This window comes from Phyllostomus discolor, chromosome 6 (assembly GCF_004126475.2).
Source record: "Phyllostomus discolor isolate MPI-MPIP mPhyDis1 chromosome 6, mPhyDis1.pri.v3, whole genome shotgun sequence".
NCBI classification, from domain to species: Eukaryota; Metazoa; Chordata; class Mammalia; order Chiroptera; family Phyllostomidae; genus Phyllostomus; species Phyllostomus discolor.
Window position 1 is genome coordinate 67,635,662 of NC_040908.2, and position 19,773 is coordinate 67,655,434.

General features: G+C 37.4%; 2 protein-coding genes across 8 annotated transcripts in view; one reads left to right on the top strand and one right to left on the bottom strand.

Moving 5' to 3' along the window:
* Positions 1–251: 251 nt before the first annotated feature.
* Positions 252–10,408, bottom strand: C6H2orf15 (chromosome 6 C2orf15 homolog). Its single transcript, XM_036028310.1, has 3 exons — positions 10,274–10,408; positions 9,669–9,771; positions 252–756 (listed from the first exon to the last, which is right to left on the bottom strand). The coding sequence occupies exon 3, from the start codon at positions 704–706 to the stop codon at positions 431–433; it is 276 nt and encodes a 91-aa protein (XP_035884203.1). The 5' UTR covers positions 707–756; positions 9,669–9,771; positions 10,274–10,408; the 3' UTR covers positions 252–430.
* A 319-nt stretch (positions 10,409–10,727) lies between these two features.
* The window catches only part of TSGA10 (testis specific 10), a 158,069-nt gene continuing 149,023 nt past the window's right edge, over positions 10,728–19,773 (top strand). Inside the window, exons 1-2 of one of the 7 annotated variants that reach the window (XM_036028303.1) lie at positions 10,728–10,781; positions 18,137–18,265. Coding sequence is in view for 3 of the 7 variants with exons in the window: in XM_036028301.1 (XP_035884194.1) it covers positions 11,072–11,128; positions 18,137–18,265 (186 nt within the window). In the remaining 4 variants the exon portion in view is untranslated. The other 6 variants (XM_028517269.2, XM_028517268.2, XM_036028301.1 and 3 more) reach the window with 6 other exon arrangements.

Sequence of the window (19,773 nt, forward strand, 5' to 3'; positions counted from 1 at the left end):
TAAAAGTCTGCTAAACAAAACCCCAAACTGGAAATCAACATACAAAATCGGTATACCAAGAAATGGTGTGACATACTGATGTCAAACTGGGCACTGTTTTATGTTTTTGATCACTTGTTAAATAAATATTTAATTAATATGTTTTGGTGCCATTTAAATACTGTTACCCAAAAACTCCAATTATGACAAGGATAGAATGTAATACCAGAGACATTTGCTTTGAATTTTAGAAAGTTCTTTTCTCCCTAAAGTAACTAGTTTGAGTGTGCATCATCAAAAAATGTAGTCTGAGGTGATTCATAAACAGTGAAAAAAACCAATCATCTTCTTTCATTTTGTTAGGTTTTCCTAATAAGGTCAACTTCTTATTCAACATGCCCTCTTAGTCAAAAGCAATTTTAGGTTTCTTTGGTTTTAGGTACAAATAACTTCATTCCACATCTGTCACTTCTATTCCATCACTTTCTTTAACATAAACCACTGAACCCAAAGTTTTCTCTGAAAGAGATCCTGTACCAGTCTCTTTACATCTTGCAAAGTTTTCTTGGTTTGTGTCTTCTAATTTTATTTTCTTGGTGTTTTGAAATAACTGAGTCACTGGTTCCAACTTGCTTTTCTCAGTCCCTTGCATTAAGTGATCATTCACTTTTGAATCCATACACATAGCAGATACTTGAGTAGCAGATTTACTAAGAGAAAATCCCATTGGAACAACTGAATAAATACAGTAGTGGAAACACGGCCTCAACTTGATTGCTTGAGGGAAAAAAAATGGAAACAAGTGAATACAGCAGGAATTTCAATCAACTTCATGGCAATGTTCATTTTAATGGAATGTCATGGTGATGATGCCAAAAATATAAAGTAAAACACTTCTACTTTTTAGTGTTTACATTTTTTTCTGTGGGAGAGGTTGCAGGTTCTGCAGATTCTTTGAAAGTCGTTTTAAAAAGAAATTTACCAAGTTTTATGTATCATCAGCTTTAAGAAAATAGAACTTCTCTACTTGACCTTTTCTATCATTATTGCTACTAAAAATTTAGTAATTATTAATGGATTAAGGAAATAATTACTGAAGTCCATACACTGTGCTAGGTATCCTCCAAAAAATAAAGGTGGCCAAACACTTGTAAACATACACCAAATAATAACATACCATCAAAATACATGAGGCAAAAACTGCCAAAGCTGAAGGGAGAAATAGACAGTTCTACACTAATAGTTGGAAACTTCAATACTCAACTCTTAGTAATGGACAGAACTACTGCATAGAAGATAAGGAAATAGAAGACTTTAACAACAAATTAAAACAACTAGATTTACCAAAATATATAGAACATTCCACCCAACAACAACAGCATACACATTCTTCTCAAGTACACATGGGATATTTTCTAGGATGAACCATGTCCTAGGCTACAAATGGACTCTCAATAGATTTTAAAAGATAGATGTCATACAAAGTATTGTATCTTCTCTGATCACAATGGGATGCAGTTACAAATTAGTAACAGGCCCTGGTCAGGTAGCTCAGCTGGGTAGAACATTGTCCTGATACACCAAGGTTGCGGGTTTGATCTCTGGTCAGGGCACATACAAGAATCAACTAATGAATGCATAAATATGTGGAACAACAAGATGATGTTTCTCTCCCTTCTGCTATCCAAAGTCAATAAATAAAAATTTATTTAAAAAATCAATAACAGTAGAAAAAAACAGGAAAATTCCAAAATCTGTGGAAATTAAACAATACACTCTTAACCAATGGACCAAATAAACCACAAGGGAAATCAGAAAATACTTAGAGATGAATGTAAACAACAATACATCAATTTATGGGATGCCGAAAAGTCAGTGCTAATGGGGAAATTTATAGCTATAAACCCATTAAAAAAAAGACCTCAAATCAACAGCTTGGCCACTTGAGGAGGGAAGAAAAAGAACAAACTAAATCCGTACGTAACAGAAGGAAGGAAATAATAAAGATTAGAGCAGAGATCAATGAAAATAGACCCTAGAAAAACTAGAGAAAAAAATGAAATAAAAAGTTTTCAAATTATTAAAATCAGAAATGCAAGTGGGTGACATTACTGATTCTATAGAAGTAAGCATTATAGAGAATGCTATTAATAACAATGCCAACAAGTTGTATATCCTAGCTGAAATGGACAAATTCCTAGAAACACAAAACTTGCCAAGATCAAGTTATGAAGAAAAAAAATCTAAATGAAGAAAATCTAAATAGGCCTATGACTACCAAAGAGATTGAATTAGTAGTAAAAAAAAATCTCAACAAAAAAGAGCCCTGGACTCACTGGCTTCACGTGAAAATTCCATTTACACTATTGTAAAGAAGAACTCACCAATATTTCTCGAACTGTTTCCAAAAAATTGAAGAGGATGGAACACTCCCTAATTCATTCTAGGAGGTCAGCATTACCCTGATACCAAAGCCAGGCAAACACATCACAAACTACAGATGAATACTCCATATGGACATTGGTGTAATATCCTTAACAAAATACTAGATAACAAAATTCTGCAGTAAATTAAAAATACACACCATGACCAGGCAGAAATTATTCCTAGAATGAAAGGATACTTTGACATGAAAATTGATTCATGTAACACATTGTATTACAGAATGCAGGAAAAGAACCATGATTGTCTCATTTGATGCAGAAAAAGCATTTGATAAAATTCAACAGCCTTTCGTGATTGAAAAAAACTCAGAAACTGGGAAAAGAAGGAAATAATAGAAGCCATATATGAAAAATCCATATTGAAGATCACACTCAATGGAGAAAACATTTCCTTTATAATAAAAAATAAGGCAAGGATGCCCAGTTTTGGCACTTCTATTCTAGCAAAAAGAAACAAAGGGCATACAAATTGGAAAGGATGAAATAAAATTATCACTTCACAAATGATATGATCTTATATATAAACTAAAGATTCCAAAAAAAATTGTTAGAATAAATGAATTCAGCAAAGTAGTGGGATAAAAAGTCAACATGCAAAAATCAGTCACATTTCTGTACGCTAACAGTGAACAACCTTAAAAGGAAATTAAGGAAATCATTTATAATAGCATAAATGTAATAATAAAATACCTAGAAATTAACCAAGTAAATTAATCTAAAGAATATGAATGGCCAATAAGAACATGAAAAGATGCGTACCATCACTAATGGGGAAATGCAAATCACAACTATGAGATACTGCCTCATACCCAATAGGATGGTTAGTTTCAACCTCCCCCAGAAAATAACAACTGTTGGTAAGGATGTAGAGAAACTGGAATTCTTATGCACTATTGGTAGGAATGTATAATAATGTAACTCTTGTGGAAAGCAACTTGGCAGTTCCTCAAAAAATTAAAAATAAAATTACCATATAATCCAGGAAACAAACTTCTGGGTATAGATCCAAAATAACTGAAAGCAGGGTATCAAAAATACCCTGACATTTGTACAAATATCTCTTTGTACCATGTTCATAGTAGCATTATTCACAATAGTTAAAAAATGGAAACAACTCAAGTGTCCATCAATGGATAGGCAAAATGTGGTATATTCATACACTGGAATATTCAGCATTTAAAAGGAGGAAATGCTGGAATCTGCTGAACTTGGATGACATTACACTAAATGAAATGAGTCAGTCACAAACAAGTATTCTGTGATTCTACCTATATGAAGCACTTAAGACTAGTCAAAATCCTAGAGACAGAAAGTAGAATGGTGGTTGCCACGGGGAGTTATTTTTTTAAAGATTTTATTTATTAATTTTTAGAGGGGGGATGGAAGGGAGAGAAACACTGATATGCGGGAGACACACCAATCGGGTTTGCAGGCTGGTGCTCAATCCACTGAGCCTCACCAGCCAGGGTGGCCATTATTGTTTAATGGGTAAGAGTTTCATTTTTAAAGATGAAAAGGGTTCTGGATCAGATGGATGGTGGTGATAGCACAACATTATGAATATATTTAATGCATTGAACTATATACTTAATAATGGTTATTTTGGTAAATTTTATGTTATTGTATTTTACCACAATACAAAAAAAATTTTAAAAGATGTCCAATTAAGATTCAGTACTTTTTATTACACATGCCCAATCTGTTAAGAAAGATGAGCATGCAAATTGGTGGGAGGGCATGGAAAGGGTCTGAAGGGAAGGGGTCTAGGTCAGGTTTGGGCTTTGAATGAAGGGAAGGAATTTGGAAAGCAGAGCTGACCAAGATGACAGAAGGGAACAGCTTTCTGTCACAAGGAAGACAGTGAAGACACGAAAGCCCAGTGATTTTTAGAGAACACTCATCTACTGAAGATACTCCAGCAGCTGTGAATGAAAACTACTTAAAACATTTTTAAAAATGTATTACATCTTTAATACTTATGTACCACACAATTTTTATGAGTTCACAGTTCTATCCCCATCAAGCCCTAATTATTTATTGACTGAGTTCTAAAGATATCATCTTAAAAACTTGTTTATCAATATTTGTGATTGAATGTCAGTGTTTAATCTACAAAAGAACAGAGTCCTGGGCTTTCTCAAACACAGCAGTTACTCAAATGTTGTTTATGTAACAATTAAACCCTTGCCTTGACAGGCTTTTATTGGCTTTCTAATAGCATACATCAAAGAAGGTCTTCATTCATTATACTTAGGTTTGCTTTAGGTAATTACTTTTTACAGACAGCAATGGAAAGGATGTTACTGATTACTTCTTACAGATTAACAAGGAAAAAATGTTGCAAATGCAAGGGAATATAAGAGTAATTGGTCTGGTTACACTTCAGTCCTTGGGAGAATTAGCACAGACTTCGGGAAGTTACTTTAAAGATACGCAGTAAGCATTTGCTGCCTCACCTCAGGGTGAGTGGTTTAAGCAGGAGCAAGTCACAAAGCAGCCTCGGTATAATGCAGGCAGGCCTGATTTCCCACAGGAAAACTGATCCATGGGTTTGGCATCCTGCGTGCCACTATGTGCCTATGGGCCTTCCCATAGGGCTGAGCTACATTTGCCATTCCACACAGATAGGTTCCCTATAGGTTATATAAATGAATATGCTTGGTCTTAGAAGATATGCTGGACTAGGGGTAAAGGATCATATTTACAATTTATTTTCAAATTATCTAGCAATAGCTAACAGAAAGTAAAATATGTAACATGTTAACAGCTGTTGAATCTGTGGGTAAGGATAAATACTGTGTTCTTGTTCAATTTCTGGATGGTTAAAACTTTCAAAATACAAAGTGGAAAAGAAAATAGGTGATAACTATATAAAACAATACACTGCATTTGAAATCAACAAAGGTAAAATAATGGTAATGCATATAATTATCAACAAGCACATGAGAAATTCAGTCTAATAGAGAGGTAGGGAAAGAACCAAATACAACAGGGTAGATTTGGCCTTAGGAGTCTCACCTTGACTTGTTTGGGATTTTGAGTACATGAAGGGAGAGGGAGAATGAGTGTATTTGGGGCCTCTCGGGCCTGACACTGATTGCCATTCAAGAAAAAATCATGAATGCATAAGGAAGAATAAAGTTTCAATCAGAGCTAAATAAATTTGGAGATGGATACATACAGACACACACACACACACACACACACAAAGAGAGAGACTTGCCTTACCAGATGTTAAGATATGTTACAAAATCAAAATAACAAAAACTGTCTAGTGTGGGTGCAGGAACAAACAAATGACCAATAAGACATGACAGCTCCAACTTGCACCTAGGCATGTGTAGGAACTTCACATATGATAAAGGTGGTACCATATGGCAAAGGGAATATAATAAACTAAGCTTAGTATGATAGCACCTGTAGTGGAAAATAAAGCAGGATCCTATGTTCCACGCAAAAGGGAACTCTGGATGCAGTAAAGATGTAAATGTGAATGGTGCAACTATAAACACAACTTTAAAATATAGGATAATATATTTGTGACCTTGGGGTGGAGAATTAAACAATAAGGAAACAACAGATGGATCTGACTATGCACAATTAATAATTTCAATAAAGAAACTATAGAATTAAAAACAATGCAGAAGAGATTGGAAGATGTGCTGTCCAAAGCTGACAAAAGGTTTAGCTAGAATTTAAAAATCAACAAGGAAAGAGGAAACCCAATAGAAAAATGGGCAAAAGATAGAAACACATAATTCACACACAGATTAGGGGTTACCAAATTGATAATGAGTACATAAAGACATGTTTAAATTTAATAAGAATCAAACAAATGCAAGGGTCTTGCCATTTTTACTACCATTAGAATGGAAGGCATTAGAAACATGGATGACACTGAATATTAAGGAGACACTGAGTATAAGGAGAATATAGGGTGATAGGAAAACTTGTTTTTTCTGGAGTGATTTTTTAAAAATATTTATTTGTTTTTAGAGGGGAAGGGAAGGAGAAAGAGAGGGAGAGAAACATTGTTGTGTGACAGAGAAATATCCATCGGGTATTTCTGGCACACCCTAAGTGGGGACCTGGTCTGCAACCCAGGCAAGTACTCTGACCAGGAATTGAACTGGAAATCTCTCAGTTTGCAGGCCATCACTCAATCCATTGAGCCACACCAGCCAGGGCTGGTGGGGTAATTTTTAACTCCTATTTTATATTCTATATCCAAACCTTCAATGAACCCTGTTTCCACTTCCACCCTTGCCCCTTCTTCCCCGCTGTATGTTCTTTAATCTATAACTGGAATGAGCCTTTTAAAACATAAGCCAGATCACATTAATTCTCTGCTCCATGTGCTCAATTTTCTCTACATATCAGATCTCTAGCATATGTAGAGTAATGGCCTCCAAAGATGTCTAAGGTTGTAGATGGAATTAAAAGTTGCTTAACCAACTAACCCTGAAGTAGGGAAATTATCCTGGACCAATTGGTGGTTACCAATGTAACAGCAAGGGTCTTCATAAATGAAAGAGGCAGGAAAGTCACTCTGATGCGATGTCAGAAGGATTTGACAGGCTACTGCTGGCTTTGAAGATAGGAGACCACAAGCCAAACAAAGTGATAAGCCTGTAGAAGCTGGAAAGGTGGGAAAATGGATTCTCCCCAAAAGCCTCCATAAGGAATGCAGCCCTGCTGACATCTTGATTTAAGCCCAGTAAGATGCATTTTGGACTTTTAACCTCCATAACTATAAGATAATAAATGTGTGTTGTTTAAAGTCACCAAATTTGTAGTAAATTGTTACAGTGGCAGTAGGAAGCAGACATACAAAACAAAAATCTGTCTTCTCAGACTCCTCTCCTGTCTCACTCACTCTGTATCTGTCCCATGATCTCACTGCTGTTCCTCAAGCACATGTTATACCAAACCCTCTTCTGCCTCAGGGCCTGTGCACTTCCAATGCCCTCAGCCTGAAGCAATTTTTGAATTGCAAAACGATTCTGTTGGAGATGATTGGTGACAGAGGGCCTGAGACGAGGAAGAGCGAGCTGACTTCTGCTTTTGGCCATGATACAGAAACAAGGACCAGATTTATCCTCATGCCCTAAACATGCTAAAAAAACAGACAAAACACATGAAACCATGGTTTTAAAATATTGGACAATAGGCAGTGCAGGCAAGTAATCCCTAACAGAAATGAAATAAACAAGGTGAGCCCTGGAAATGCTCCCTGCCTGGAAATTTCAATCTTCAGCACAAGGAGGGGGAACCCAAATTGAGTGAGTTATGTCAAGGAGTTGAGAAGAGAGTTCAGAGTTTGTGGAGGCCAAGGTAGCTAGAATTTGGAGAGCAGAGATGGGCAGTGAGAGAAAGCCCCAGCGATTTGCAGAAGATTCCCCACCATCCTTTGGCTGAGTACTTACAGTGTATATGTGTAAGGCACATATTGAAGACTGGGAAAGAACCAGCAAAAAGAAGAAGGTAGACACTGGCAAGGATATAGAGTTCCCACCAGCCTGAGTGGAAAAAATTCCTACTACATGGCACAATGAATAGAGTCCTCACAAAGACACTGGCTTGGTAAAGGGGCCAAGTTAGCCCTAGATAAAGACTACTGTAGACCTAAAACTCAAAAGCAAGCTTCTAAAGTAGCATAGTCCAACAGAACTTTCTGCAATGATTGTCCAATATAGTAACCAGTAGCTGAGTGTGTATACTTGAAATGTACATATGAGTGAGGAACTAAAATTTAAATTTAAATTTTATTAACATATTAGACATATGTAGCTAGTGGTTACTATTTTTGACAGGGTAGTTCTAAAGGATCAAACTGTTTCCAGGTAACCTTATGGTATCAGAACAAAGCCTAAATATATTTTAAAGAAAAACAACTTCCAGCATCCAACAATGTAAAGTCTGCAATGTCTGGTAGCCGATAAAAACTTATGAGCTATAGAAACAAGCATAAAAATATGACCGACCCATAAATAGGAGGAAAAAATCATTTAATAGAAACATACCTAGAAATGACACAAATTATAGAATGAATACACAAGCACCTTAACAGGTATTTTAATATGTATTCTGTATTTTCAAGAAGGTGGAGCAAAGCATGAATATGATGAGGTAAGAAATGGAAGATATTAAAAAAATTAAACTTCCAGAAATGAAAATACAGTTCTGATAAGAAAAAAATCCCATCAGTCAAAGTAAAAAATAGTGAACTTGAAGATACATCATAGAAACCATCCAATTAAAAAATAAACAAGAGCATCAAGCAGCTTCATATATGTACAATTGGAGCTGCCGGTTTCTTTGAGACAAACAGGGAGGTACTTGGAAAAAAAAAGACAAAATAGAGGTTTTTTATACTGAAGCTTATGAAATAATGATGGGAAAATGAAGGGAATAGAAAACCAAGACCTCAGAATTGCACAGGAGTGTGTCACAAGGGGGAGTGAAGAGATACTATGAGAGCATTAGCTGGGGCAAGAGGAGCACTGACCACTAGGTTTTCATTGAGGGAAGAAAATTTTTACTGTCTTGGGCTAGTGGAGGAAATCAATAGTTATGATGTGAAAAAAAAAAAAAGAAAAATCTTCATGCTCTGGTTTGGCTGTAAAATGATCTTTACATTTCCAAAGAATCTTCAGTAACATCTAAGTGGCATACAAAAATGCTTAATTCCCATCTGCCCACCCCCAGCCTCCAAGCGAAGTACTTTCCTGCCTCCTATTAATAATCCTCTCATCCCCCAAGGTTTCAACTCTGAGAGTTTTGAGGTTCCTACATTTTTTCCTCTTTCTTTTAAATAATGCTAGATAATGAGAACATTTTATTCCAAATAATCGTAGTATCTGAAGAGAAAATGAGGTTATACATTGTTCTCCCTAAAATAGTTTTTCAGGTTGGTCTATGAGAGCTCATGCTTTTTTGTAACTTATTCTGTCAATTAGGTATAATTATATTTCAGAGGAAATGCACCTCTTGGGCCTCTGACTTTATCTAAAATAGCAGCAACACTAATTTTTTTAGTATCTAGTTATATTTACAAAGTATGATATCTGAAAATAAATGCTACAAAATATGAGAAAATGTAATGGCATACATGATGAAAACTCTGAGCAGAGAATAAAAACATATGGCATTTATATTTAAATGTACTTTTTATGAAGAAATTTGTTCTAATATAAAATGTTTATGCCTGCCAGTAATATACTGTGGGAAAAAATGAGTACGTACCTGTCAAACCCAGGAATTGTGAGATTACTTTGGAAATGTACAGGCGAATACTAAATCAAGATCCTCAGAGAACAGCTTTAAAAACCTTGTAATCTATTTTCATCTGTGGAAAAGACAGGGGGACAAAGTCACCATTAAAGTTTAGAAGCCCCTGGGTTATTTAAGAAAGGTGAGACATGTTAGACATTAAGAAATTAATTAAAGACATTTCTTTTCAAGCTGGGCTCCAAAATTTTAGCAGAGTAAAATGTAGTTCATTCTTTTTTACTAAAAAGCTCATTTTTGCACTTTTAGGTAATGTGATTAATTTTAACATAGTCGGATGGCCAAAAACATGATACCTGGTTAAGTTAAAATAGTGTTCCCTAATTAACAGGATATAAGTTTAAATGGTATTGACCAGGAAAACAATCGATATACTACTAAGTATCACTGACGTATTATATACCCTTTCATTTTTTGTTAACCATCACCAGTTTTTCTTGAAAGGGGATGGCATGTGGAGAAGGAATACCAATCAGAAATCTGCGCTTTCATTGTTCTGCCACTTCCCGATTCAACTCTGACTGGGCAAAGCAGGGCTGACTGAGACCGCCGGCGCTCACCGAACAAGCTGGCTCGCTCCCTGGGTGCTGCGGCAGGACCCAAGCTCGGAAGCTCCCCGAAACCCCGCTGCGGCAGGAGAATGCACCAATCTCCCAGCGCCCAAAAGCAGCTCTGGGGAATAGAGTTTACTGAACGTGGGTCCAGAACGGGGCCTAATGTTTGAGAAAACTGGTACAAAGCCGTAGCAGCCAAGCAGCAGGTGCTCAAGAGATTTAGGAAGGCAGCAGAAGGGCACACCGGCCTGCGCATGCGCGTTCATTCCAAGTTCAGCCGCTGGTGGCAAGATACAAGATTCAGGTAGGTCTTGGAAAAAATAGTAGCGGCTGGTTACCAGGAGACGGGACGCTCGGATTGGACGTCTAAGCGCGGCGCCGGCGTGCGCCTGCGCGGCGCGAAGGGACTAGAAAGAGGCCTTTTTTTAGGAGTCTGCTTTAGGCTGGCGGGTGGACGTACGCGTGTGTGCACGCGCAGGGTTGGTGGTCCCCGCGAGAGGGAGGGTCCAGCCAGGTACGCGTGCGCACAGGGACTGTGGGCGCGCAGGACGGAAGCGAAGCGTAGGCGCCGGGGAGGTGGAGGACAAGCCCCCCTCAGGTACTGAGCGTGAGGGCGGGGCCGACGGAGGCGCCGGTCGGCGCTAACCGCCCCAGCCTCCTTCCCGCCGGGTCCCGCCTTCCTTCTCCTCCACCGGGGCGGGGCTAGGTCGTTTTGGAGGTGGGAAGGGAGGGGTAAGGGGCGGAGGATGGTAATGGGGTGGGGCCTGGATCCCGGGCGGAGACCGAGACTTGGCAGTCGCTGGGATGAGCTCCAAGGAGGTGTGCGGGCTCAAAAGTCTGGGGAGGGACCTGGATCTCCAGGTAGAAAGCAGCAGTGATGCGCCAGGATGGGGTAAAGCAGCTTCTGGGCGGGAAGGCTTCTGAGAGGGCAGCTGCAAGAGGACTGTGTGGCGGGGGTTTGGGGGCTGTGGGTGACACCGAGGTAGGTATTCACTGCTTGAGCTTCTGTGAGCGGCAGTAGCAGACAGGATTGTGGTCCCTGAAGCCCTCTTGTAGCAAACTTTGCTTCTGTTGCCGTTTCTTAGGAGCTTAGGTTTGAGCCCAGTTCCTATGGTGACCGCTTCGCTTCTTGCGACAGCTCTCCATTTGGTTGTTGGGAACTTTTCGGTGTAGAAACGCTCTGGAGTAGAGCCGAGGAATTTGGAAGTCAGAGATTTGGGAGTTAAACCTGGCTCATCCTAATTCCCAATCTCTCGCTTCTAAGCCTCTTTATAGACTTTGGGAGGCCGAGATTACATAGGCATTGCATGAATATCTCATACAATTATTTCAGTAGGAAAGGCAGGGTAAGCTGACTTTTATTTGGAAAAATAGTTGAGACAAAGTGAATAACTGAGGAGATCATGGACCTAAATACACATAGGAATACATTTTTTTCTTTTAAATAAAGTCAAGTATCGCGGCTTCAGGAAAACTTTGCAAAGATGATAGTGTCCCAGAATATTTCTTCTTCCACAACATGCCCTTATATCTCAGGATATTCGGTGTTTTAAATTTTCTCTATCAGCATTTCAACTACACTTCATTTTTGTTGTTGTTTTACTTATAAGGACATAAGTAGAATAACAATTGATTTTTTAAAAGTCTAACAAAAACAGGTTAGTTATAATTATAAAAGGAAAGTGTCACATCATTTAAATCTGTCTCCAGGATAAAACTGATTTTAGTTTGTATTTTAATTAATGAACAAAATCAATCTAAATTAGTTACATAATTAGGAAGATACATTAATGAAATATTTATTTTAAATAATAAACTTTGGCATTAATTAATGGCAGCTTCCCAAATATATGCTATTTTGTTTATCTTCTGAAAGTTGTAGAGATTTTCTGGGCTCTCTTTTTGTCTTCCTTTTTAGTTGCTTAGTGCAGTTTGTTTAAGATAATTCGCTTTTAAAGTACTCCAGATAAAGAGGCAGTTAAAGCAGGTATTATTATTTATCCCTTTTTCCCATCACCCGGTTGTAGCCACTATGATAGCCACTTCTTGCTTTTTATTTTTTTAATAGTTCCTTCATCTTTATATGTGAACATGCATATTCTAGTTTGACTTGTTTTTGAACTTTATATAAATGGAGTTTTACCAAGTGTTTCTTTGCATTTTGCTTCTTTACTTGACATTGATTTAAAGATTTATCCTTGTTGTTTATAGTTTGTTGTTTAGTGTTCTGTTGTAAGAGTATACCACAGTTTACTCTTCTCTTGGTGGACATTAAGGATTTTACAGTTTTTGATAAATGTGAACAACACTTACATTTCATATACATGAACCCTATATACATGTACCCCGTGTTAATCTTTTTTCCCCATGATAATTATTTAAAGTGAGCTAGTTAGTAAGGCAATTCTATGTCTTAGTTATGCTGCTAACATTCGATTATATATCATTCAATTCTTTTAGTTCACAAGTTCAGAAAAGCCTTTTGGAAACAGCTATTTGAACTTTTGTCTTTCCAAGAGGTCTTGATAAGTGGTAGCTCTCCTAAGGCCATTTATTTATGCTCTTCTAAAAGACAAGTTATTTCTTTACAGTATAATTGGAATTGAAGAGAAATGAGGACTTGGGGTTTAAATGGAATGACTAAGAGAGATTACTTCTTTTTCATAAAAAAGGTTAAACATTGTGGCTTACTGTTTTGTTTGAAGTGAATTCCCAAAACATTTGTTCACTTATATTTATTATAAACAAAAAAAACCTATGTCAAAATTGTTCAAAATTTGTATGGTTCTCTGTATATCTTTCTGTAAGTGAGGGTACTCCTTTCTACTTCAAAGTATTTATCAGTCAAACACTTGGCAATTTTTTTAAAATCTGTCTTGCTGGGTTTTTTTTTTAAGATTTTATTTATTTATTTTTAGGGAGGGAGAAAGAGAGAGAGAGAGAAACATTAATGTGCGGTTGCTGGAGTCTGTGGCATGCAACCCATGCATGTGCCCTGACTGGGAATCGAACCTGTGACACTTTGGTTCGCAGCCCGCGCTCAATCCACTGAGCTAAGCCAGCCAGGCTTACTTGGGGACAATCTTATAAAAGAAAACAAATTGATGTATTGTGGGACTAGAATTCAGAATCCTATATAAAATACTCCCGTAGTTTCAATTATTCTGTCAAAATGTTTGGTAGACATTCGTTGAGCATGTTATATACCTGATATTTTTGCTCAACACTGAAGATACTTTTTAGCACATGATTTAACTTCCATTTTCACTGAGAAATTAAAATGCTACCAGGCAGAGAGATCTTCACATTTCTACCTCTCATCTTAATCTTCCCTGACTTTGCTTTTTTCTTTTTTGTCTCGGAGGAGACAGACTTCTACCCCTTATCTAACTCTTCACCTGCACTTGCTTTTCTCTTTCTTGTCTCAGTGAACAGTGCACACCTTTTACCTGGGTTTCCTTTTTGTTAACCCAGTGGCCTTTCTCCATTAGTTAACATTAACCCATGTCTTTCAATCTTCATTGTGCTTACACTATAGGGCATCTTAACCTGGAGTACAAGAATTTAGGGAGTTCTTGAACACCCTGAAATTGTAAAGTTTTGTATGTGTCTGCATTTAGAAGAGGATCTGGGACTTTCGTTTAATTCTGGAAGCCTTCCTTGATGTAAAGAGAATTAAGAAACAAGTTTTTCTTCTTTTGTAATGATGCTTCAACAACCTCGGTCTTCTAACTTTCACTCCACCTCTCTTCTCACAATGATACTTCCTAAAAGAAGTCTACATTTTCTATTTCCTTTTTATTAATACTTATTTATTAGTCCTCATCAAATTTACTTTCACCCCATCCCTACCATTAAAACTACTTTATTCTAATCACTAAAACTGATTATTTTAAAAATGTTTTATTGAGTACCATTTTTAAAAAAAAATTTTTAAAGATTTTTTAAAAGATTTTATTTATTTATTTTTAGAGAGGGAAAGGGAGGGAGAAAGAGAGAGAGAGAGAGAAACATCAATGTGCGGTTGCTGGGGGTCATGGCCTGCAACCCAGGCATGGGCCCTGACTGGGAATCGAACCTGCGATGCTTTGGTTTGCAGCCCTCACCCAATCCACTGAGCTATGCCAGCCAGGGCTGAGTACCATTTTTAAAAAATATTTTATTTATTTATTATTATAGAGAGGGGAAGGGAGAGCAAAGAGGGAAAGAAACTTTGATATATAAGAAACATGTCAATCACCAACTGGGGGCCTGGCCCACAACCCAGGAATGTGCCCTGACTGGAAATCAAACCGGCAATTGGTTCACAGGCCAGCACTGAATCCACTGAGCCATACCAGCCAGGGCTGGAGTACCAATTATGTGCCTAGCACATTTCTAAGCATTAGAGAGCTGTAACTGATTAGATAAGAGTCTAGATCTCTTGGAGCTTACATTCTAGAAGGGGAGTAGACAAGTGAAGAAATAAATGATATGATTTCAAATAGTATAAGTATAAATAACCTAATAATAAAGTGAGTAGGAGAGAGGCTACTTTAATTAAGAGGTCAGGGAAGACCCTCTGATATTTCAATGGAAGAGCTGGGTTGAGGGTAAGATGGAGCCAGCAATGAAAAGGGCTTGGGGAGAGTGTTCCTGGCAGAAGCAAAGCTGGGACAGAAGCTTCAAAATAGGATAATATTGGCACAGTGGAGGATCAGAAAGAAAACCGATAAAGCTCATTGGTGAACAGAGAGTAAGTACTAGGTCTGTTTTGGGAAGTGAAGGCAGGGGCCAAATCACACAGGAGCTTAAAACATTTGGAAATTATACTAATTGCAGTGGGAAGCCACTGGAGTATTTTTAAGCAGGATATCATTGTTTTAAAGTGATTGTTTTGATTTCAGTTTGAAAAATAGTTCTATGGAGCAACAGCAGAAGCAGAAAGATCAGCTAGGAAACTGTTGTTGGTTATCCATGTGGGAAATCATTGTGACTTGAAACATGGAGATGGTAATAAAAATGCAGAAAAGTGGGTGGATTTGGAGTTAGGACCAACAGGGCTTATTGATAGATTTGATAGGGTTTGGGGAAAGATGAAACAAAGACAACTCCTTAGTTTTTTACCTTGGGTGCTGACCAATGATAGTGCAGTTTGACATAGGAAGGAACATAGTAGACATAGAGTAGAGAGCAGAATTGCAGGTGGGAGAATTAGAGGTCTGTTTTAGACATGTTAAAGTTGTAATGGCTGTGGACATCCAATAAACACAATATAATGTGTTTATTAGTGTTCTGATAGGTGTATGTTCATAGTTTTTATATTCTAAGTCTTTTGGAGGGAAGTAGAACTCAAAAATACTTTTTTGTAGCCCTTTTCTCTGTATTCCCTTAGCATCTATGTGTGTTCCTCTGATGTGGCACTAATTATGCTGTACTCTTAATTTCTGACTTATTTGTTCTGGACTTCCCTAAATTTATTGAGGGTTGAAATTACAGCTTTTTATGTGTTTTCCATCTTTTATCACCAGAATCTAATAGTGGTTCATTGTTATTCTAGCTATTTATAAATTTGTTTGATAAATGAATAAATGTACTCTTCCAGTCTGACTCTTTCTGTCGAGTATGAACTGAAACAGTGATAGGGATGGAAGAAGTATATTTGAGAGTTTTTAGTGAAAAGATCAGTAGGACTTGATAGCCAATTAGTAAGTTGAGTCAGTGAGAGGAATGGATAATAATAGTAATTGTTAATAATAAAAATATATAGCACTTATTTTTGCCAGGCACTTTTGTAAGTGCTTTACGTATACTAACTCACTTAATCCTCACAATAGCTCTTTGAGGCAAATACTGTTATCATTCCTATTTTATAGATGAAGCCATGGCCAGAGAAATAAGTTGCCTATAGTCATGCGGCTAAGAAGCAGCAGAACTAGCACAATTAGCATCAGAATAGTTGTCTGATGCTAATGAACATGCTCTTAATGAACTAGTTGTCAGACTAGTTGTCTGATGCTAATGAACGTGCTCTTAACCACAGTGCTTGCTATGTTACTTCCCACTGGAGAATGATTGTGATTCTAGCTTGGGTGTTTGTGATAACAATTTACTGCTTGCACAGTACTTTTACATGCATTCTCTGAGATATGTACAGGAGGAACACGAGTTCCATTCATAGTTCCATTTAGAGATCACGGGAATGTGGAAGATATTCAGGTGGCAGGCTAGGCATGGGCATTTCAGATATATTGATTCTTTCCCTTTTTATTGCCTTAGTGCAAGGAAAGTAGCAATGTTAATATGATTACTTAAAATTGTCAGGTAATCTCTCAGCCTCATCCTACTATTAATTTCTAGATTACTTTGATAGATAATTTAATAGAATCCCCACTTGACTGTTGAGTTTACCAAAGAGAAGAAGGAAAATTCAGTTTTATCTGCTTTAGTACATTGCTTCTTTATCAACCTCTAGAAATTTTTATGACATCTCCCTATTATACAAACAACTCTGTGCAGATTGGGGGGAATACAGAGAGCTCTAGGATCTTTCTTATTCTTAATATTTTAATACTTTATGAAGAAGATATACTGTAACCAGTATATACAGAAGTCTTATTGAAGAATTGATCACTATGCAATGGCGAAGACAGAGAAAACCTAGAGAATATAAAATTTAAGCTGAACCTTAGAAGTGTCTTTAGTTAAATGGAGAAGAGGGTGAGGGCAAGGCTTATGAATAAAAGATAACATGTTTTTGAATGTATAAAGAATATGTGGAGTAGTCTGGAACAGTTTGTCTTTAATAGAGGAATTCTCGGAGATGTTAAGTAGGAGATAAATTTGGAGATGGGGGACTGGACCAAATTATGGAGAACTTTGAATGCTAGGCAGATTTAGACTTTACTTAATTCCTCTGAATTAATTTGGGCTGGGACCTATTTTAAAATAAGAAGATGAAGAGTGAAAAGTAATTCATTGCTGCTTTTATGTATTTTTTAAAGATTTCATTTATTTATTTTTAGGGAAGGGAGGGAGATAGAGAAACATCAATGTGCGGTTGCTGGGGGTTATGGCCTGCAACCCAGGCATGTATCCTGGCTGGGAATTGAACCTGCGACACTTTGGTTAGCAGCCCGCACTCAATCCACTGAGCTATGCCAGCCAGGGCCTTTTATGGGTTTTTTAATGGGTCTACTCTCTGTACTAGCAAAACAAAATAAGGTTCACTGAGCAGCTTTTTAAAATAAAAGTTTTCATTTTAACAAGGTTCCCAAGTGGCTTGTATACTCACTAAAAATTGAAAATTACTGCTATAGTGAGGAGTCATTTGAATCCATTATTCTAAGTCAAATGTTTATAAGTAGGAACATATTTTTCAACAGAAGCTGTGTAAGAAATGGTAGTTAGGATTTCATCCTACCCCATAAAGCCCATCATTTATTATTAGAAATACTCTGTGGGATCTAATGCTTAAGTTCCAAGTGAGTCAGTAAGTCCCTTGTCTTTTTTGAAAAGCAGTATGTTTGGTGGTGTTGTTTTATATTTGGAAAACACAGAAAAAGTAAAATTTTAAGAAAGTAAAACTTGAGGAAATCCTCTTTGCTAGTGTGACAAGGTTAAAAACAATTGAAAATATATCTGAAAATGTTCTTAATTTTCAATTTTTTTAGAGAGAGTAAGAAACATCATTTTGTTGATTCAGTTATTTATTCATTAATTGGTTGCTTCTTGTATGTGCCCTGACTGGGGACCAAAACCCACAAACTTGGCTTGTAGGGATTGAGCTCCCTGGCCAGGGCATACTTTTTAAATTTATTAATTGTTATGAGAAATCACAAAGCTGTTTTAAACTGAATGCCTTGTTATTATTCCCATTTTTACCATTAGGTTACCACCAAAGAACATGATTTTGGTCTAGGGGCTCCATTTTCTGAAGCTGAAAAATACCAGAATACTCTTCAGCTAGAACAAGAAGTGAGAAATCAAGATAAATTCATCTCTACACTGAAATTACAGGTTATATTTCATTTACATATGCATTTCCCTGAATTAATTTGGGCTGGGGCCTATTTTAAAATAAGAAGATGGAAAATAAATATTAATTCAGTGTTGATTTTATGTTTTTTAATGGGTCTAAAATCATTTCATTTTCATCTTAACCATTTTGAGACACGTAGATTAAGAGTCAGTAAGTGCAAACAATGTGCCAGATGTTGTATTAGATGCTTTCAAGGACATAATCTTACTTCATCCCAATCTTGTGAAATAGTGATGTTACTTCTATTTTATAGACATGGAAGCTGAAGTTTCAAGAGGTTAAAGAATTATGATCCTGGACTAGCAAGTGACAAAGCTAGGATTTCTTTGAAATCCCAAGTTAGCTAGGATTTGAACCCAGTTCTCTGAACATCAAGTTCAGTACTGTTTCTCTTCTCCTTGTGCCTAATACATGGTATAGCTGCTTAATAAAGGCCATTAAAAGAAACTGCCTTTATAGTAAGAGTGAATAGGTTTACTTTTTGCTATTCCTCCTACTAAGTACAGCTAAAACCTTTGAACATTATGTACAAAGCAAACATAAAACACTGTAAGGTGGGAGGAAGAAGGAAGCCTGGCTAGGGACCTCAACACACAATGAATGACATGTTAGTGAGTTCCTGGATTTTCGTTTTGTTTTATATTTCCAGAAAGTGTGGGAAAAACTGGCACTCAGAAACAACAATGGGTATAGACAAAAAAAAAGATCTTAGAAAGGCCATCTCTCTCTAACCAAAGGACTAGGAAAAGGAGAGCCTAGCAGGACAGACTAATTTTGGATAACAACTGCCTACTCTAAGCAACACTGGAAAAAACTATAACCATTCCTGCCAGCAAAGGCTAACTAAAGAGCCTAAGTTTCTTCCCTTACCAGGCTGTAACAAGGAGTCCCAGCTGCACCTCATACCACCCACACTGCACCTGTCACGTTAAGCTCTCCATTCCAACAAGGTGGTGTCAAAGAGGAAGGTTGAGTTGGAAACCAAGACTTCTGTGCCCACAAGATAGTAAGGGCAGTTCCCAACTCCATAGTGTCAGTGGGAAACCATATGGGAAGTTAGCATATGTAGCCCCACCTGCTAGTAAGAGGTGCCCCCTTTCCTCCTTGCTGGAGTGGTGTCAGAGGAGACATAATGCAGAGTTAGGGCTTTTGCCATGACCCAGCATTAACAAGTCCACCCACCCACAGTAGCAGTGGAGGACATGTGAGAGTAGTAATGAGGCACCTCTGTTCTTCCTAGCTGTTGTGGCGTCAGCAGAGGCTTAGTAAGAAGCCTGAAGTAAGGCCATCCTGCCTAGCAGTAACAAGAAGCCTCACTTTTTTCAGGTGTCCATGGAAACCTTGGGTAGAAATTGGATTTCATCCCATTTAGTAGGAACAAGGGAGTGTCCCTCTTTTCTAGCTGTAGCAGTGTCATAGGAAGTCTACTAAAGCACCAGAGCCAGAGTCTTAGAATACTAGGTTACAATTAAAAAAAGTATCACTC

Excerpts from the sequence above, each read along its gene's own strand:
- C6H2orf15 (XM_036028310.1), bottom strand. The coding sequence starts at position 706 with ATGGGATTTTCTCTTAGTAAATCTGCTACTCAAGTATCTGCTATGTGT.